At 45.2% G+C, this 20,852-nt stretch overlaps 1 protein-coding gene across 3 annotated transcripts in view; it reads left to right on the top strand.

Moving 5' to 3' along the window:
• The window catches only part of SLC29A4 (solute carrier family 29 member 4), a 660,337-nt gene that overhangs the window by 365,664 nt on the left and 273,821 nt on the right, over positions 1-20,852 (top strand). For 2 of the 3 annotated variants that reach the window (XM_056534647.1, XM_056534645.1), the window contains exon 6: positions 19,431-19,505. The exons of the other annotated variant lie outside the window; for it this stretch is intronic. In XM_056534647.1, the coding sequence (XP_056390622.1) occupies positions 19,431-19,505 (75 nt within the window). The remainder of the gene's footprint in view (positions 1-19,430; positions 19,506-20,852) is intronic. 3 annotated transcript variants of the gene reach the window in all.

Genomic DNA, 20,852 nt, shown 5'->3' on the forward strand with positions numbered 1-20,852 from the left:
TTCTATTGGTGGCCGACTCTGGAGACGGATGTTGTGGATTTTGTGCGAGCCTGCACTGTCTGTGCCCGGGATAAGACTCCTCGCCAGAAGCCCGCTGGTCTTCTTCATCCTCTGCCTGTCCCCGAACAGCCTTGGTCTCTGATTGGTATGGACTTTATTACAGACTTACCCCCATCCCGTGGCAACACTGTTGTTTGGGTGGTCGTTGATCGATTCTCCAAGATGGCACATTTCATCCCTCTTCCTGGTCTTCCTTCGGCGCCTCAGTTGGCAAAACAATTTTTTGTACACATTTTTCGTCTTCACGGGTTGCCCACGCAGATCGTCTCGGATAGAGGCGTCCAATTCGTGTCAAAATTCTGGAGGGCTCTCTGTAAACAACTCAAGATTAAATTAAACTTTTCCTCTGCATATCACCCTCAATCCAATGGGCAAGTGGAAAGAATTAACCAGGTCCTGGGTGATTATTTACGCCATTTTGTTTCCTCCCGCCAGGATGACTGGGCAGATCTTCTACCATGGGCCGAATTCTCGTATAACTTCAGAGTCTCTGAATCTTCCTCCAAATCGCCATTTTTTGTGGTGTACGGCCGTCACCCTCTTCCCCCCCTCCCTACTCCCTTGCCCTCTGGTTTGCCCGCTGTAGATGAAGTGACTCGTGATCTTTCCACCATATGGAAAGAGACCCAAAATTCTCTTTTACAGGCTTCATCTCGCATGAAAAAGTTTGCCGATAAGAAAAGAAGAGCTCCCCCCATTTTTGCTCCCGGAGACAAGGTATGGCTCTCCGCTAAATATGTCCGCTTTCGTGTCCCCAGTTACAAACTGGGTCCACGCTATCTTGGTCCTTTCAAAGTCTTGTGCCAAATTAATCCTGTCTCTTACAAACTTCTTCTTCCTCCTTCTCTCCGTATTCCTAATGCCTTTCATGTCTCTCTTCTTAAACCACTCATCATCAACCGTTTCTCTCCCAAGTTAGTTTCTCCCACTCCTGTCTCCGGTTCTTCTGACGTCTTCTCAGTGAAAGAGATACTGGCCTCCAAGACGGTCAGAGGAAAAAGGTTCTTTTTGGTGGATTGGGAGGGCTGTGGACCTGAAGAGAGATCCTGGGAACCTGAGGACAACATCCTAGACAAAAGTCTGCTCCTCAGGTTCCCAGGCTCTAAGAAGAGGGGGAGACCCAAGGGGGGGGGTACTGTTACGCCGAGCGCTCCGGGTCCCCGCTCCTCCCCGGAGCGCTCGCTTCACTCTCGCTTCCGCAGCGCTCCGGGCAGCTCCACTGACCCGGTGCGCTGCGATACCGTCTCCAGCCGGGATGCGATTCGCGATGCGGGTGGCGCCCGCTCGCGATGCGCATCCCGGCTCCCGTACCTGACTCGCTCTCCGTCTGTCCTGTCCCGGCACGCGCGGCCCCGCTCCCTAGGGCGCGCGCGCGCCGGGTCTCTGCGATTTAAAGGGCCACTGCGCCGCTGATTGGCGCAGTGGTTCCAATTAGTGTGTTCACCTGTGCACTCCCTATTTATACCTCACTTCCCCTTCACTCCCTCGCCGGATCTTGTTGCCATTGTGCCAGTGAAAGCGTTTCTTTGTGTGTTCCTAGCCTGTGTTCCAGACCTCCTGCCGTTGCCCCTGACTACGATCCTTGCTGCCTGCCCCGACCTTCAGCTACGTCCGACCTTGCTTCTGTCTACTCCCTTGTACCGCGCCTATCTTCAGCAGCCAGAGAGGTTGAGCCGTTGCTAGTGGATACGACCTGGTCACTACCGCCGCAGCAAGACCATCCCGCTTTGCGGCAGGCTCTGGTGAAAACCAGTAGTGACTTAGAACCGGTCCACTAGCACGGTCCACGCCAATCCCTCTCTGGCACAGAGGATCCACCTCCTGCCAGCCGGCATCGTGACAGAAATGTATATAAAAAAAGATAAAGGACTAGCTGACTGCCTCAATAAATATTTTTGTTCAGTTTCTACAGAAGGAAAATAACCTCAGTAAGGGAGGAAGACTAATTAATCTTTTGATGCATGTGTCTTTACAGAGGAAGCGGTTCTAAGTCAACTGTCTAAAGCAAAAACAAATAAGGCACAGGGGCTTGATGGGATGCACCCAACTTTATAAAAAGAACATGCGGTGTACTAGCAAAACCGTTAACAGGTTTATTTAACACTGGTAACAGGACATGTTGTGCTCATTCATAAGAAAGGTAGTAGAGAGGAATCAGGCAACTATAGGCCAGTAAGCCTGACATCCAAAGTGAGGAAATTAATGGAAACCCTATTAAAGGATAGCATTGTGAAACATCTAAAATGGCAAGATGAAAAACAACATGGTTTTACTGACAAGCTTAACACTAATATCTGTCGCCTTTAACCTGTTGGGGAAGGAGGGTGTACCTATACGCTCTCCGCCCACTCCCTTTCTATAACGTCATAGCGGTTCGGGCTCAGCCTCTAACAACAGCCAGGATCCGTGGCTAATAGTGCGCGGCACCGTGATCAGTGATTAGCCACGGATCCCGGCTGTTGTTAGAGGCTGAGCTATTAACCCTTTAGACTCGACGTGAAAGTACAACATTGCCGGTTAGCTCAGGGGGCTGTTCGAAATCACGGCATCCCGAACAGCTTACAGGAAGCTCCTCGCTGTCCGATCGCCGAATGACTGCTCAGTGCCTGAGATCAAGGCATGAGCTGTCAAGCGGCAAAATCATTGATCAATGGTTTCCTATGAGAAACCATTGATCAATGTAAAAGATCCGTGTGTGCAGTGTTATAGCCTCCTATGGGGGCTATAACATTGCAAAAAAAAAAAAAGTGAATAAAGATCGTTTAACCCCTTCCCTAATAAAAGTCACTCCCCTTTTCCCATTAAACAAAAAAAAAAAAAAACTGTGTAAATAAAAATAAACATATGTGGTATTGCCACGTGCGGAAATGTCCGAATTATAAAAATATATCATTAATTAAACCGCACAGTCAAATGGCGTATGCGCAAAAAAATTCCAAAGTCCAAAATAGAGTATTTTTGGTCACTTTTTATATCATGAAAAAATGAATAAAAAGTGATCAAAAAGTCCGATCAATACATACATGGTACCGCTAAAAACTTCAGATCATGGCGGAAAAATTTAGTCCTCATACCACACCGTACATCGAAAATTAAAAAAGTTATAGGGGTCAGAAGATAACAATTTTAAACGTATACATTTTCCTGCATGTAGTTATGATTTTTTCCAGAAGTACGACAAAATCAAACCTATATAAGTAGGGTATCATTTTAATCGTATGGACCGACAGAATAAACATAAGGTGTCATTTTTACTGACAAATGTACTGCGTAGAAACGGAAGCCCCCAAAAGTTACAGAATGGCATCTTTTCTTAAATTTTGTCGCACAAAATTGGCGGCTCAAAAAATAAGCCACCATATGGATTTTTAGGTGCAAAATTGAAAGGGTTATGATATTTAAAAGGTAAGGAGGCAAAAAGGGGAAAACCCTCTGTCCCCAAGGTTGATGGCTTATTTTTTGCACCACCAATTCTACTTTGCAGTGACATTAGTCATTTTAACAAAAAATCCACAGCGAAAGGGAAAAAAAATTAATTGTGCGACAAAATTGATGAAAAACATAATTTTGTAAATTTGGGGGCTTCTGTTTCTACGCAGTGCATTTTTTGGTAAAAATGAAACCTTATCTTTATTCTGTAGGTCCATATGGTTAAAATGATACCCTATTTATATAGGTTTAATTTTGTCGTACTTAAAAAAAACATAACTACATGCAGGAAAATTTATATGTTAAAAATTATCTTCTGACTCCTATAACTTTTTAACTTTTCCACGTATGGGCCAGTATGAGGGCTCATTTTTTGCGCCATGTTATGAAGTTTTTATCGGTACCATTTTTGTATTGATCGGACTTTTTGATCGCTTTTTATTCATTTATTCACGGCGTAACCCCGTTGTAAATACCGGGGTTAATGGGGTACTCCGGTGGAAAACTTTTTTCTTTTTTTTATTACTCAACTGGTGCCAGAAAGTTAAACAGATTTGTAAATGATTTCCAGTACTTATTAGCTCCTGAATGCTACAGAAGAAATTATTTTCTTTTTGGAACACAGTGCTCTCTGCTGACATCACGAGCACAGTGCTCTCTGCTGACATCTCTGTCCATTTTAGGAACTGTCCAGAGCAGCATATGTTTGCTATGGGGATTTTCTCCTACTCTGGACAGTTCTTAAAATGAACAGAGATGTTAGCAGAGAGCACTGTGCTCACTATTTCAGCAGAAAGCTCTTTGTTCCAAAAGAAAATAATTTCCTCTGTAGTATTCAGCAGCTAATAAGTACTGGAAGAATTAAGATTTTTTTAATAGAAGTAATTTTCAAATCTGTTTAACTTTCTGGCACCGGATTATTTAAAAAAAAAAAAAAGGTTTCCTCCGGAGTTCCCCTTTAAGTAGTCCCATTTTTCCTGGACTTAATTAAGCCTGTTCCAGTCTGAAAGGGACTCTTTTTCCACTAATCTTATTTTCGGAAAGTCAGTTTTTCTAAAATCTAAAACTTTTGTTTTGTGTACTGTAACTCACTGTTCTTATAATAAACACTGGAGCACTAGATCCCAGGTTTTCACCTCCAGTTAGATCAGATACCAAATCCCCATTTGTGAATACTAAATCTAAGATGGCCTCCTTCAGGCTTGGCTCCTCAACTACTTGATAGACAGTCCCATTAGGGAATATAGAATATCTTTTTTCCTGGCAGAACTAGCTATTTTGGTTTTCCAGTTAACATCAGATAGATTAAAGTTTCCTATTAATGATAACTTCCCATTTCAATGTAATTTTAGCTATTTCCTTAACCTCATAAGGACTCTGGGTGTACCTGTACGCCCTGAGCCCGGTCCCGGTGTGAAAAACAGGGTCACACCGTGACCCCGCATCACATCGGGTCGGTCCCGGCTGCTAATCATAGCCGGGACCCTGGGCTAACAGCGCGTGGCATCGATCGTTGTGCCGCGCGCTGTTAACCCTTCAGACACGGCGATCAAAGTTGACCGCCACGTCTGAAAACGAAAGTAAACGCTTCCCGGCAGCTCAGTCGGGGCTGATCGGGACATCGCGATAAAATCGCGATGCTCCGATCAACTGGGATGCAGACGGAGGTCTCCTTACCTCTCTCCGTGGCGTCCGATCGTCGATTGATTGCTCCAAGCCTGAGCTACAGGCTTGAGCAATCTAGCCCCTATCTGACTGATCCTTGCAAAGCTATGGCTTTGCAGGGATGAGCATAGGAGATCACTGTGTACAGTGCTATAGCTCCCTATGGGAGCTATAGCACTGCAAAAAAAAAGTAAAAAAAAAAAAAGTTAACAAAGGTCATTTAACCCCTTCCCTAATAAAAGTTTGAATCACCCCCCTTTTCCCATAAAAAGAACAACTGTGTAACTAAAAATAAACATATGTGGTATCGCCGCGTTCGAAAATGTCTGAACTATAAAAATATATCGTTAATTAAATCGCACGGTCAATGGCGTGCACGCAAAAAAATTCCAAAGTCCAAAATAGTGTATTTTTGGTCACTTTTTACATCATGAAAAAATGAATAAAAAGCTATCAAAAAGTCAGATCAATACAAAAATGGTACCGATAAAAACTTCAGAACACGGCGCAAAAAATTAGTCCTCATACCGGCCCGTACGCAGAAAAATAAAAAAGTTATAGGGGTTAGAAGATGAGAATTTTTTACTTATAAATTTTCCTGCATGTAGTTATGATTTTTTTCCGAAGTACGACAATATCAAACCTATATAAGTAAGGTATCATTTTAACCATATGGACCTACAGAATAAAGAAAAGGTGTTATTTTTACAGAAAAATGCACTGCGTAGAAACGGAAGCCCCCAAATTTACAAAATGAAACTTTTCTTCAATTTTGTCGCACAATGATTTTTTTTTCAGTTTCGCTGTGGATTTTTTGGTAAAATGACTAATGTCACTGCAAAGTAGAATTGGTGGTGCAAAAAATAAGCCATCATATGGATTTATAGGTGCAAAATTTAAAGCGTTATGATTTTTAGAAGGTGATGAGGAAAAATGGAAATGGAAAAATGCTGAGTCCTTAAGGGGTTAACTAATAGATCATCTAATTCTTTTACTTGGCCAGGCAGTCTATAAATCACAAATACAATCTTATAGATACAGCGGGTGGCAGAGTGTCACAGTGTACTACCACCATTACACCGATCTTCAGTGGAGCTCTATTCCCGAAAGTCGGCAGTTCAGCAAATACAAGCTAGACAGAAGAAAGACACTCACTATTAGCAGACCAGTCTGTGGTGACTTCTCTTTTATTAAACAGTTGCAGACATCATAAAAATGTAGGGTTCCAAGCTCACAGCAACAATTTTGATTGACAGCCATTTCACGTCAATCACTGGTGCTTCTTCAGACTAAACGAATTACTGCATGATTCCCAAACTGCAATGTAACCCACAGTGACTCTGTGTTGGTCTCTCTAACTTTGGTTAGATTTTATGCTATCTTTCACATACAGGGCTACCCTTTCCCATATCTTGCCTTCTCTACCTTTCCTATGTAAAGAGTACCCAAGGTCTCAGTAACAACCACTAAATCTATGGGGGAGATTTATCAAAACCTTTCCAGAGGAAAAGTTGCTTAGTTGCCCATAGCAACCACTCAGTTCGCTACTTTCATTTTTTTAAAAGGCCTCTGAAAAATAAAAGAAGCAATCTGATTGGTTGCTATGGGCAACTCACCAACTTTTCCTTTAGACAGGTTTTGATAAATCTCCCCATATATTCTTTGATGCCAATATTAAACAAAGTTCATTGATCTTATTCCCTAATCTGAAAGCATTTGTAGACAAGACTTGTGTTTTTTGACCTATGTGCTACTTGCATGTTTTGGTATTGTTTTGGGATAGGATAAGGCCTGTCAAATTAACCCGATTAGCATTTATGAGGAGGTGAGCTCTAAAGCATTTGATACTGTGGCACACAAAAGGTTGGTACATAAAATTAGAATTCTTGAGCTGGGGAAAATGTGTGTAAGTGGAAATAGAGGGTGGTTATTAATGGTATATATTCAGATTGGGTCACCATTACCCACAGTACTCACAGTTTTATATTTATTAATGATGCTGTAGAGAGATTAATGATGATGTATAGAGATTATATAGTAAAGTATTAATCTTTGCAGATCATACTAAACTCTGCAAAGTAAATAACACAATAAAAGACAATGCACTGTCACAAATGGATCTGAATAGGTTGGAGGCTTGGGCTGGGAAGTGGCAAATGAGGTTCAACACTGATAAATGTAAGGTGATGCACATGGGGAGGAAAAATCCAGGCTGGGATTATATATTAAATGGAAAAATATTAAGCACAGTTGGCATGGAAAAATAATTCTATCACTGTACAAGTCAGACCACACATAGAATACTGTGTACAGAACTGGGCAACAGTGTACAAGAAAAATATAGTGGAGCTGGAGAAGGTTCAAAGACGGGCAACCAGAGTAATAAGGGGAATGAGAGGACTACAGTACCCAGAAATATTATCAGAATTGGGGTTATTTAGTTTAGAAAAAAGATGGTTTTGGGGCGACCTAATAACTATGTATAAATATATCAGGAGCAACATAGAGATCTTTCCTGTGATCTATTTATACCCATATACTGTATTTATAACAAGGGGCATCCTCTACATCTTTAGGAAAGAAGGTTTCTACACCAGCACAGACGGGGGTTCTTTACTGTAAGAACAAGCAGACTATGGAACATTGTAGATTATGGATACTAGTTTTATTAGGACAGAACATTGACCTAAGGATTTACTCTGATCCAGAAAAAGATTCACTCATGAAACTCCTCCGAGTCATGGACAGTTCTAGGCAGAACTTAGGGAACTCTCAATGAACAAATGTCCAGCGTAAGTAAAGTGCAAATGCTTGTGTCTTTTATATTATAACACAACAAATGTCCTCAGGCACTTGGGAAGGTCAACAGAATTACAACACAGAACCCCAGGGGTTCACCAATTCCTTCTTATCATTTGTCTATATTAAAATATTACTTTATTAAATTCATGAAGTCATTCATGAGTGCAAACTGATTAAAACCACAGTCTCTGTTGTCTCGTTTCGTTATTTATAAATTCCTTGACTTGGAGTGGACAGTGTTGATTTTAGCAGTAGGTCTCACTGTGAATTAAAACTAAACTCACAGGGAGCAGATAGGTAGCTTTATAATTTGGTGTTTGGTGGCCACGCTAGGCCCACAGCCTGTGGTGCACAACAGGCTAGTGGGATATTCCATCTGAGTGATTAAAGGACCATGAACTCTAACATTGTATGCCAATCATATCACCCTTTAACCCCTTAAGGACACATGACGTACTGGAACGTCATGTGTCCGCTCCCAATCTATAATGCGGGGCCACGGCATGGCCCCGCGTCATAGCGGGTCGGGCCCGGCCTCTAACAGCGGCCGGGACCCGTGGCTAATAGCGTGCGGCATTGATCGCAGTGCCGCGCGCTATTAACCCTTTAGACGTGGCGTTCAAAGTTGAACGCCGCGCCTAAAGTGAAAGTGTGCGGGTTAACTCAGTGGGCTGTTCGGGATAGCCGCGGTGAAATCGCGGCATCCCCAACAGCTTACAGGACAGCAGGAGGGTCCCTACCTGCCTCCTCGCTGTCCGATCGCCAAATGACTGCTCAGTGCCTGAGATCCAGGCATGAGCAGTCAAGCGGCAGAATCATTGAGGCATTTCTTATGAGAAACCAGTGATCAAAGTGAAAGATCAGTGTGTGCAGTGTTATAGGTCCCTATGGGTGCTATAACACTGCAAAAAAAGGGAAAAAAAAGTGAATAAAGATCATTTAACCCCTTCCCTATTAAAAGTTTGAATCACCCCCCTTTTCCCATAAAAAAAAAAACACAGTGTAAATAAAAATAAACATATATGGTATTGCCGCGTGCAGAAATGTCCAAATTATAAAAATATATCGTTAATCAAACCGCACGGTCAATGGCGTGCGCGCAAAAAAATTCCAAAGTCCAAAATAGTGCATTTTTGGTCACTTTTTATATCATGAAAAAATGAATAAAAAGTGATCAATAAGTCCTATCAATGCAAATACCGTTAAAAACTTCAGATCACGGCGCAAAAAATGAGCCATCATACCGCCCCATACGCGGAAAAATAAAAAAGTTATAGGGGTCAGAAATGACAATTTTAAACGTATAAATTTTCCTGCTTGCATCGCGGCATCCCGAACAGCTTACAGGACAGCTGGAGGGTCCCTACCTGCCTCCTTGCTGTCCGATCGCCGAATGACTGCTCAGTGCCTGAGATCCAGGCATGAGCAGTCAAGTGGCAGAATCATTGATCAATGGTTTCCTATGAGAAAGATCAGAGTGTGCAGTGTTATAGCCCCCTATGGGCGCTATAACACTGCAAAAAAAGTGAATAAAGATCATTTAACCCATTCCCTAATAAAAGTTTGAATCACTCCCCTTTTCCCAATAAAAAAAAAAAAAACAACTGTGTGAATAAAAATAAACATATGTGGTATAGCCGTGTGCGGAAATGTCCAAATTATAAAAATATATTGTTAATTAAACCGCATGGTAAATGGCGTATGCCTAAAAATATTCCAAATTAGCGTATTTTTGTTCACTTTTTATATCATCAAAAAAAGAATAAAAGTGATCAAAAAGTCAGATCAATACATTAATGGTACCGCTAAAAACTTCAGATCACGGCGCAAAAAATGAGCCCTCATACCGCCCCGTATAGGGGTCAGAAGATGACAATTTTAAACTTTTAAATTTTCCTGCACATTGTTATGATTTTTTCCAGAAGTTACAAAATGGCATTTTTTCTTCAATTTTGTCGCACAAGGATTTTTCTTTCCGTTTCGCCGTAGATTTTTGGGTAAAATGACTGATGTCATTACAAAGTAGAATTGGTGGCGCAAAAAATAAGCCATCATATGGATTTTTAGCTGCAAAATTTAAAGGGTTATGATTTTTAAAAGGTAAGGAGGAAAGAATGAAAGTGCAAAAACTGGAAAACCTTCCATCCCCAAGGGGTTAAAGGCCAAGCCTGTTTTTGAAATCGGGGATGTATGACTTTATTAGAGAATATCTCTGGTAATGTTTTCCCAATTATAATAATTCTGACATTGTGTTTTTGTCACAAGTTGTACTTCATGTACAAAGTAAAAGTAAGCCTATATCATTTGTATTTATTTTTATTTTTTTGCAATGCCCCAGCCGAAAACGTCACACTGCCGCTCAGCCTATCGTCGGCCAAGTCGAGACTTCGCTGTGGCCGTTGATTGGCTGAGTGCGGTATGACTCACCGACCACCGGCAAGCAGGAAGAGGATCGCGGCGGAGACCGGAGTGGGTTACCGGAGCCACCAGGGGAGCAAAGGAAGGTATGTATCTCTTTATTTTTTTACTGCCGACAGTATGGAGGACAATTTTTCTATCCTGGAGTACTCTTTTAAGGTATTCACGAGGGGGTACAGTGAGTATTTTAACACCATCGTTTTTTGGCAAGAATTATTACAATTTTTTCTACAAATACAATATTAGTGGGACATATTGTGTGCACATTACGTATGAAAAGGAGGAAATGCACCCCATATTTTATTAAGCTGTTTGTCCCGTGTTCTGCAATACCACCGCTAAGGCCATATTTGGTTGCTTTGCTACATAGTGGGACCAAGAATGAAAGGAACATCATTTGGATTTCAGGACATCATTATAAATATTATGGGTCCCACTCAATGCCTGCAAATGATTGAAGCTGGTAGATCCATACTGCATCCCCAGAAGTGACCCCTTTTTAAAAACTTCACCCCCGAATGTATTCACTTGGGTTAGTAGTGCGTTCTTTGAGGCCTTTTTGTGTTGATGGTATTAGCATGTCAGTGTAAATATTTAAAATCATGACAATTTTCACATATGCATCACTTGTGGGATAAATTTTAAAAAAATTGCTTCTGAAATGAATGAAATGTTCCCAAATTTTATTACGCTGCTTGTCCCATGTTAGGGAGTACCCCGGCTTTGGCCATATTTGTTTGCATGGCCACATAGTAGGATTTAAAAGGAGAGCAGCACCATTTGGCTTTCAGGATATCATTATACAATTTATAGGCTCACTTCATCTTGCAAAGCATTCTAGTTGTCAGAACAATTCTGCACCCCCAGAAGTTACACAATATACAAAACTACACCCCCTAAAGTATTCACATAGGGCAGTAATGAGTACGTTGAGCCTTAATTGTCTGGTTGGAATATTTTCAAACTCAGTGGAACTCAGTACTTTATTCGTTGTCACGATGCCGGCTGGCAGGAGGTGGATCCTCTGTGCCAGAGAGGGATTGGCGTGGACCGTGCTAGTGGACCGGTTCTAAGTCACTACTGGTATTCACCAGAGCCCGCCGCAAAGCGGGATGGTCTTGCTGCGGCGGTAGTGACCAGGTCGTATCCACTAGCAACGGCTCAACCTCTCTGACTGCTGAAGATAGGCGCGGTACAAGGGAGTAGACAGAAGCAAGGTCGGACGTAGCAGAAGGTCGGGGCAGGCAGCAAGGATCGTAGTCAGGGGCAACGGCAGGAGGTCTGGAACACAGGCTAGGAACACACAAGGGAACGCTTTCACTAGGCACAAGGGCAACAAGATCCGGCGAGGGAGTGCAGGGGAAGTGAGGTATATATATGGAGTGCACAGGTGAACACACTAATTAGAACCACTGCGCCAATCAGCGGCGCAGTGGCCCTTTAAATCGCAGAGACCCGGCGCGCGCGCGCCCTAGGGAGCGGGGCCGCGCGCGCCGGGACAGGACCGACGGAGAGCGAGTCAGGTACGGGAGCCGGGGTGCGCATCGCGAGCGGGCGCCACCCGCATCGCAAATCGCATCCCGGCTGGAGGCGGTATCGCAGCGCACCCGGTCAGTGGATCTGACCGGGGCGCTGCAGTAGCGAGAGTGTAGCGAGCGCTTCGGGGAGGAGCGGGGACCCGGAGCGCTCGGCGTAACAGTACCCCCCCCCCCCTTGGGTCTCCCCCTCTTCTTTGAGTCTGAGAACCTGAGGACCAGACTTTTATCTAGGATATTGTCCTCAGGTTCCCAGGATCTCTCTTCAGGACCACAGCCCTCCCAGTCAACCAGAAAAAAGGTTTTCCCTCTGACCTTTTTGGAGGCCAGTATCTCCTTTACAGGAAAGATGTCCGAAGAACCGGAGACAGGAGTGGGAGAAATAAGTTTAGGAGAGAAACGGTTGAGGATGAGTGGTTTAAGAAGAGAGACATGAAAGGCATTAGGAATACGAAGAGAAGGAGGAAGAAGAAGTTTGTAAGAGACAGGATTAATCTGGCACAAAACTTTGAAAGGACCAAGATAGCGTGGTCCCAATTTGTAGCTGGGAACACGGAAGCGGACATATTTAGCGGAGAGCCATACCTTGTCTCCGGGAGAAAAAATGGGGGGAGCTCTTCTTTTCTTATCAGCAAACTTCTTCATGCGTGATGAAGCCTGTAAGAGAGAATTTTGGGTCTCTTTCCATATGGTGGAAAGATCACGAGTTATTTCATCCACAGCGGGCAAACCAGAGGGCAAGGGAGTAGGGAGGGGGGGAAGAGGGTGACGGCCGTACACCACGAAAAATGGGGATTTGGAAGAAGATTCAGAGACTCTGAAGTTATACGAGAATTCGGCCCATGGTAGAAGATCTGCCCAGTCATCCTGGCGGGAGGAAACAAAATGCCGTAAATAATCACCCAGGACCTGGTTGATTCTTTCTACTTGCCCATTGGATTGAGGATGATAAGCAGAAGAAAAGTTTAATTTAATCTTGAGTTGTTTACAGAGAGCCCTCCAGAATTTAGACACGAATTGGACGCCTCTATCCGAGACGATCTGCGTGGGCAACCCGTGAAGACGAAAAATGTGTACAAAAAATTGTTTTGCCAACTGAGGCGCTGAAGGAAGACCAGGAAGAGGAATAAAATGTGCCATCTTGGAAAATCGATCAACGACCACCCAAACAACAGTGTTGCCACGGGATGGGGGTAAGTCTGTAATAAAGTCCATACCAATCAGAGACCAAGGCTGTTCGGGGACAGGCAGAGGGTGAAGGAGACCAGCAGGCTTCTGGCGAGGAGTCTTGTCCCGGGCACAGACAGTGCAGGCCCGCACAAAATCAACAACATCCGTCTCCAGAGTCGGCCACCAATAGAAACGAGAGATGAGTTGCACGGATTTCTTGATGCCCGCATGGCCTGCGAGATGGGAGGAGTGACCCCATTTGAGGATTCCGAGGCGTTGGCGTGGAGAGACGAAGGTCTTCCCTGGAGGAGTTTGCCTGATGGAGGCTGGAGAAGTGGAGATCAGGCAGTCAGGAGGAATGATGTGTTGCGGAGAGAGCTCTACTTCCGAGGCATCCGAGGAACGAGAGAGAGCATCGGCCCTGATGTTCTTATCGGCAGGGCGAAAGTGAATTTCAAAATTAAACCGGGCAAAGAACAGAGACCACCTGGCCTGGTGAGGATTCAGCCGTTGGGCAGACTGGAGATAGGAGAGATTCTTGTGATCGGTGTAAATAATAACTGGAAATTTAGATCCCTCCAGCAGATGCCTCCATTCCTCAAGTGCTAATTTAATGGCCAGTAGCTCTCGATCCCCGATGGAGTAGTTCCTCTCCGCCGGAGAGAAGGTCCTAGAAAAAAAACCACAGGTAACAGCATGCCCGGAAGAATTTTTTTGTAGAAGAACCGCTCCAGCTCCTACTGAGGAGGCATCAACCTCCAATAGGAAGGGTTTAGATGGGTCAGGTCTGGAGAGCACGGGAGCAGAAGAAAAGGCCGACTTGAGCCGTTTAAAGGCGTCTTCCGCTAGAGGAGGCCAGGACTTAGGATTGGCATTCTTCTTGGTTAAAGCCACGATAGGAGCCACAATGGTGGAAAAATGTGGAATAAATTGTCTGTAATAATTGGCGAACCCCAAAAAACGTTGGATAGCACGGAGTCCGGAGGGGCGTGGCCAATCTAAGACGGCAGAGAGTTTGTCTGGATCCATTTGTAGTCCCTGGCCAGAGACCAAGTATCCTAGGAAAGGAAGAGATTGACATTCAAACAGACATTTCTCCATTTTGGCATAAAGTTGATTGTCACGAAGTCTCTGAAGAACCATGCGGACATGCTGGCGGTGTTCTTCTAGGTTGGCAGAAAAAATCAGAATATCGTCCAGATACACAACAACACAGGAATATAAGAGATCACGAAAAATTTCATTAACAAAGTCTTGGAAGACGGCAGGGGCGTTGCACAGGCCAAAGGGCATGACCAGATACTTAAAGTGTCCATCTCTAGTGTTAAATGCCGTTTTCCATTCATCCCCCTCCCTGATGCGGATGAGATTATAAGCACCTCTTAAGTCCAGTTTGGTAAAGATGTGGGCACCTTTGAGGCGATCAAAGAGTTCAGAGATAAGAGGTAGAGGGTAGCGGTTCTTTACCGTGATTTTATTAAGACCGCGGTAGTCAATGCAAGGACGTAGGGAGCCATCTTTTTTGGACACAAAGAAAAATCCAGCTCCGGCAGGAGAGGAGGATTTGCGGATAAACCCCTTTTTTAAATTTTCCTGGATGTACTCAGACATAGCAAGAGTCTCTGGGGCGGACAGAGGATAAATTCTGCCCCGGGGTGGAGTAGTGCCCGGGAGGAGGTCAATAGGACAGTCATAAGGCCTGTGAGGAGGTAGAGTCTCAGCTTGTTTTTTGCAAAACACATCAGCAAAGTCCATATAGGCCTTAGGGAGACCGGTTACAGGGGGAACCACAGGGTCACGGCAGGGAGTACTGGGAACCGGTTTAAGGCAGTCCTTGAAACAAGAGATACCCCAGCTCTTGATCTCCCCTGTGGACCAATCCAGGGTTGGGGAATGGCGTTGGAGCCACGGTAGTCCAAGGAAAATTTCGGAAGTGCAATTGGGGAGGACCAAGAACTCAATTTTTTCTTGATGAGGTCCGATGCACATTAGAAGGGGCTCCGTGCGGTAACGTATGGTACAGTCCAATCTTTCATTGTTAACACAATTGATGTAGAGGGGCCTGGCGAGACTGGTTACCGGGATGTTGAACCTGTTGATGAGAGAGGCCAAAATAAAGTTTCCTGCAGATCCGGAATCCAAGAAGGCCATAGTAGAGAAGGAGAAGGTAGATGCAGATATCCGCACAGGCACAGTAAGACGTGGAGAAGCAGAGTTGACATCAAGGACTGTCTCACTTTTGTGCGGAGTCTGCGGGCGTCTTTCCAGGCGGGGAGGACGGATAGGACAATCCTTCAGGAAGTGTTCGGTACCGGCACAGTACAGGCAGAGATTCTCCATGCGGCGTCGTGTCCTCTCTTGAGGTGTCAGACGAGACCGGTCAACTTGCATAACCTCCACGGCGGGAGGCACAGGAACGGATTGCAGAGGACCAGAGGAGAGAGGAGCCGGGGAGAAAAAACGCCTCGTGCGAACAAAGTCCATATCCTGGCGGAGCTCCTGACGCCTTTCGGAAAAACGCATGTCAATGCGAGTGGCAAGATGAATGAGTTCATGTAGATTAGCAGGAATTTCTCGTGCGGCCAGAACATCTTTAATGTTGCTGGATAGGCCTTTTTTAAAGGTCGCGCAGAGGGCCTCATTATTCCAGGATAGTTCAGAAGCAAGAGTACGGAATTGTATGGCGTACTCGCCAACGGAAGAATTACCCTGGACCAGGTTCAGCAGGGCAGTCTCAGCAGAGGAGGCTCGGGCAGGTTCCTCAAAGACACTACGAATTTCCGAGAAGAAGGAGTGTACAGAGGCAGTGACGGGGTCATTGCGGTCCCAGAGCGGTGTGGCCCATGACAGAGCTTTTCCAGACAGAAGGCTGACTACGAAAGCCACCTTAGACCTTTCAGTAGGAAACTGGTCCGACATCATCTCCAAGTGCAGGGAACATTGTGAAAGAAAGCCACGGCAAAACTTAGAGTCCCCATCAAATTTATCCGGCAAGGATAGTCGTAGGCCTGAAGCGGCCACTCGCTGCGGAGGAGGTGCAGGAGCTGGCGGAGGAGATGATTGCTGAAGCTGTGGTAGTAGCTGCTGTAGCATCACGGTCAGTTGAGACAGCTGGTGGCCTTGTTGCGCTATCTGTTGTGACTGCTGGGCGACCACCGTGGTGAGGTCAGCGACAACTGGCAGAGGTACTTCAGCGGGATCCATGGCCGGATCTACTGTCACGATGCCGGCTGGCAGGAGGTGGATCCTCTGTGCCAGAGAGGGATTGGCGTGGACCGTGCTAGTGGACCGGTTCTAAGTCACTACTGGTATTCACCAGAGCCCGCCGCAAAGCGGGATGGTCTTGCTGCGGCGGTAGTGACCTGGTCGTATTCACTAGCAATGGCTCAACCTCTCTGACTGCTGAAGATAGGCGCGGTACAAGGGAGTAGACAGAAGCAAGGTCGGACGTAGCAGAAGGTCGGGGCAGGCAGCAAGGATCGTAGTCAGGGGCAACGGCAGGAGGTCTGGAACACAGGCTAGGAACACACAAGGGAACGCTTTCACTAGGCACAAGGGCAACAAGATCCGGCGAGGGAGTGCAGGGGAAGTGAGGTATATATATGGAGTGCACAGGTGAACACACTAATTAGAACCACTGCGCCAATCAGCGGCGCAGTGGCCCTTTAAATCGCAGAGACCCGGCACGCGCGCGCCCTAGGGAGCGGGGCCGCGCGCGCCGCGACAGGACCGACGGAGAGCGAGTCAGGTACGGGAGCCGGGGTGCGCATCGCGAGCGGGCGCCACCCGCATCGCGAATCGCATCCCGGCTGGAGGCGGTATCGCAGCGCACCCGGTCAGTGGATCTGACCGGGGCGCTGCAGTAGCGAGAGTGTAGCGAGCGCTCCGGGGAGGAGCGGGGACCCGGAGCGCTCGGCGTAACATTCGTGGGACATCATTTTGGTATATGGCTTGTGAAATGGAGGAAATGTGCCCTATATTTTATTACCCTGTTCATCCAGGGCTGGATATTAGGCCATATATGGTTACATAACTGTCTGGTAAGACGCAGAAGGAGAGGAGCTCCCTTTGGCTTTCAGGACATTATTATATGAATTATAGACTCCACTCCATGCCTGCAAAGGATCGGAGCTGGGAGAACAATACCGCACCCCTACAAGTGACCCCATGTGGACCTCAAGATTTTTGTCTCAGAAAGAAATATGTATTAGCCTGACCAGGGACCGCTTTGATTGGTCCTTGGTTGGCTAGCAGTGACGCACAGCTGTCTGTGACAGTTGTAGTTCCTGATGAATATATTCGTCATGTTGTGGGATTAAGCACCTGCTCTTGGCCAATAAATCCATCACTGGGCTAACAAAAAAACATGAAAAAACAGATGTATTTATCATGTGTGTGTGTGTGTGTTTTCGGGGGGGGGGGGGGGGGGGGGGTTGATAGTCCCCATTCATACTCCATTCATGCAGTATGTTAGAGTAGAGGTGTCCGTTGAAGTCATGTCAAAAAATGTATGCCAATGTGTACTGTAGCATTGTCATTCGGAAATAAATGCGGCTGCTACAGTATACGTCAGCATCACTTTTGACATGATGCTGATGGATGCCTGTAACATACTGCAGAAATGCAGTATGAATGGGGCCTTTGTAAAAAATTAAAGATAGGGTTACACGGGACGCATCCGCAGTGTATTTCACACTGCGCATGTCCCGCCGGCATTCACAAGAGTGAGCTCACTGCTGCGGCTGGGTAGCTCAGTGTGTCCGGGCATGACTGCCGGGAAATCTGTCGCTATACTGTAAGTGGACACATTATTCTGACTGCTGGTGGGGCATCCGCAGCATGTAATAAGCTGTGGATGTGCTCCGAGAGACCCTACACATTATGTATTTTTATTTATTTATTTAATAAATGTATTTTTTTACACTTTTTTAACATTTTTTTTTAATGCTTTGGAATACTAAGTATTCCAAAGCATTGCAATAATATGCTGCCTGTCAGTTTTGCATTGGCAGGCAGCATATGAGCCTCTGGCTAGTCCTCAAATATTTAGCTGAGGCAGACCTGGGGGTCTTTGGAAGACCCCCCCCCCCCCCCCGGCTGCCCCAGTAAGCAGCAGCACCCTGCAATCGTTGTGGGGTGCTGCTGGATAGAGACAAACTGCTTACAGCTAACGGTCGCTTCCGACCGTGGCTGTAAGGGTTACTTCGGTCCCGGCAGTGCGGCAGGCCCACGATCGTGTTGTGGGGTGCTGCAGGGGAGACAGAGGGAGCCCCCTCTGTAAAACCACTTACAGCCCACAGTCACTTCCAACCACGGCTGTTAGGGTTGAACTGCTGGCACCGAAGTTTACTTGCAGTGCGGCAGGGTCCTGGCTGTGTGATACAGCTGAGACCCTGCCGCGATCTCGTGGGTACACTGGGCAGTACCCACAAGATCCATGGACATGTATACTCGTCCTGTTCCGGGAATGTGCATCCAGCCTGGACGTGTATACACGTCCATGGGTGTTAAAGGGGTCAATCCATTTGTACTCACTTTATACATTTTAATTTAATAAAGTAAATATTTTAATATAGAAACATGATAATAAGGAATTGGTGAACCCCCTGGGGTTCTGTGTTGTAATGTAATACTATAAAACAATCAACCATTAGAGATACTAATGCACCTGGCACTGCAAAGGCAAATTCACTCCCTGCTGTGGGTATCCGCTATAAAGCCTGGGGTGCTACTGCTCATAGTCGTATACTGTACTATGTAGAGTCGTATACAAGATCCAATGCAAGAAAAAAGTAGCTATGCACTCACCCTTCTTGAAGGCTTCAAACTTTTATTGAGGAACAATGCTGTTCATCTTGTTCAATGCACCGAACATACAGAGTCCTCATGCAAGCATAGCGGTGCAGCGGAAGAGTAGTGGCATGGGGGGAGTGTGAAGAGACTACAGCTGTTTCACTGACGCTTCTTCCGGACCAATGTACAGCATTGTTCCTCAATAAAAGTTTGAACCCTTCAAGAAGGGTGAGTGCATTGCTACTTTTTTCTTATGTTGGATCTTATATTATAAAACCATGAACAGTAAGGTACAAAAAGTCACAGCTTCAGGTGTCCGCTTCCTTGAGTATGAATAAAAGTGTCTGACTCCTGATACATGACTTTTTGTACCTCACTGTTCATAGTTTTATAAAATAAAGGACATAAGTGTCAGCACTTCATCTGCGCTGGGCATTTGTTCTGTTCAAAAATTATGTCAGGTCTCTATATACTATATGCAAGTGTCTAGATTTTTTTAATTATCATGTATGTTTTGTTGTGTACTTTATCTTTACCTTTTTTACTTTATTTCTTAAGTGCAACAATCCAGTTTCTATGGCTACACTGGTATGCTACCTAAACGTTACACTCAAGGAGTAATGACAGGTGAAAGTAAGTATTTTACATGTATTATTAACAGTAATCATACAGTCTGACTTAATTTTAACCCTGTAAGGACACAGCCCATTTTGGCCTTAACCCCTTAAGGACCAGGCCATTTTACACCTTAGGACCACAGCGTTTTTTGAACATCTGACCACTGTCACTTTAAACATTAATATTAATGACTCTGGAATGCTTTTAGTTATCATTCTGATTCCGAGATTGTTTTTTCGTGACATTCTACTTTAATGTGGTAAATTTTTGTGGTAACTTGCATCCTTTCTTGGTGAAAAATCCCAAAATTTTATGAAAAAATTGAAAATTTAGCATTTTTCTAACTTCGAAGCTCTCTGCTTGTAAGGAAAATGAATATTCCAAATAATTTTTTTTAATTCACATTTCCAATATGTCTACTTTATGTTTGCATCATAAAATTGACAAGTTTTTACTTTTGGAAGACACCAGAGGGCTTCAAATTTCAGCAGCAATTTTCCAAAAAATTTTCAAACTCACTATTTTTCAGGGACCAGTTCAGGTTTGAAGTGGATTTGAAGCGTCTTCATATTAGAAATACCCCATAAAAGACCCCATTATAAAAACTGCACCCCCAAAAGTATTCAAAATGACATTCAGTCAGCATTTTAACCCTTTAGGTGTTTCACAGGAATAGCAGCAAAGTGAAGGAGAAAATTCACAATCTTCATTTTTTACACTTGCATGTTCTTGTAGACCCAATTTTTGAATTTTTACAAGGGGTAAAAAGAGAAAATTTATACTTGTGTTTGTAGCCCGATTTCTCTCGAGTAAGCACATACCTCATATGTCTGTGTTCGGCGGGCGCAGTAGAGGGCTCAGAAGCGAATGAGCGACAAGGGGATTTTGGAGAGTACGTGCCTGGTCCTTAACCCCTTAAGGACCAAGGACGTACCGGTACGTCCTTGGTCCTGCTCTTCTGATATAACGCGGGGTTACACAGTAACCCCGCGTCATATCATGGCGGGCCCGGCGTCATAGTGAAGCCGGGACCCGCCTCTAATAGCGCGCAGCGCCGATCGCGGCGCCGCGCGCTATTAACCCTTTAGCCGCGCGCTCAGAGCTGAGCCGCGCGGCTAAAAGTGAAAGTGAAAGTTCCCGGCTAGCTCAGTCGGGCTGTTCGGGATAGCCGCGGCTAATCGCGGCATCCCGAACAGCTGACAGGACAGCGGGAGGGCCCCTTCCTGCCTCCTCGCTGTCCGATCGCCGAATGACTGCTCAGTGCCTGAGATCCAGGCATGAGCAGTCATGCGGCAGAATCGTTGATCACTGGTTTCTTATGAGAAACCAGTGATCAACATAGAAGATCAGTGTGTGCAGTGT

The sequence above is a fragment of the Hyla sarda genome, chromosome 8 (assembly GCF_029499605.1).
Source record: "Hyla sarda isolate aHylSar1 chromosome 8, aHylSar1.hap1, whole genome shotgun sequence".
Taxonomy (NCBI): Eukaryota; Metazoa; Chordata; class Amphibia; order Anura; family Hylidae; genus Hyla; species Hyla sarda.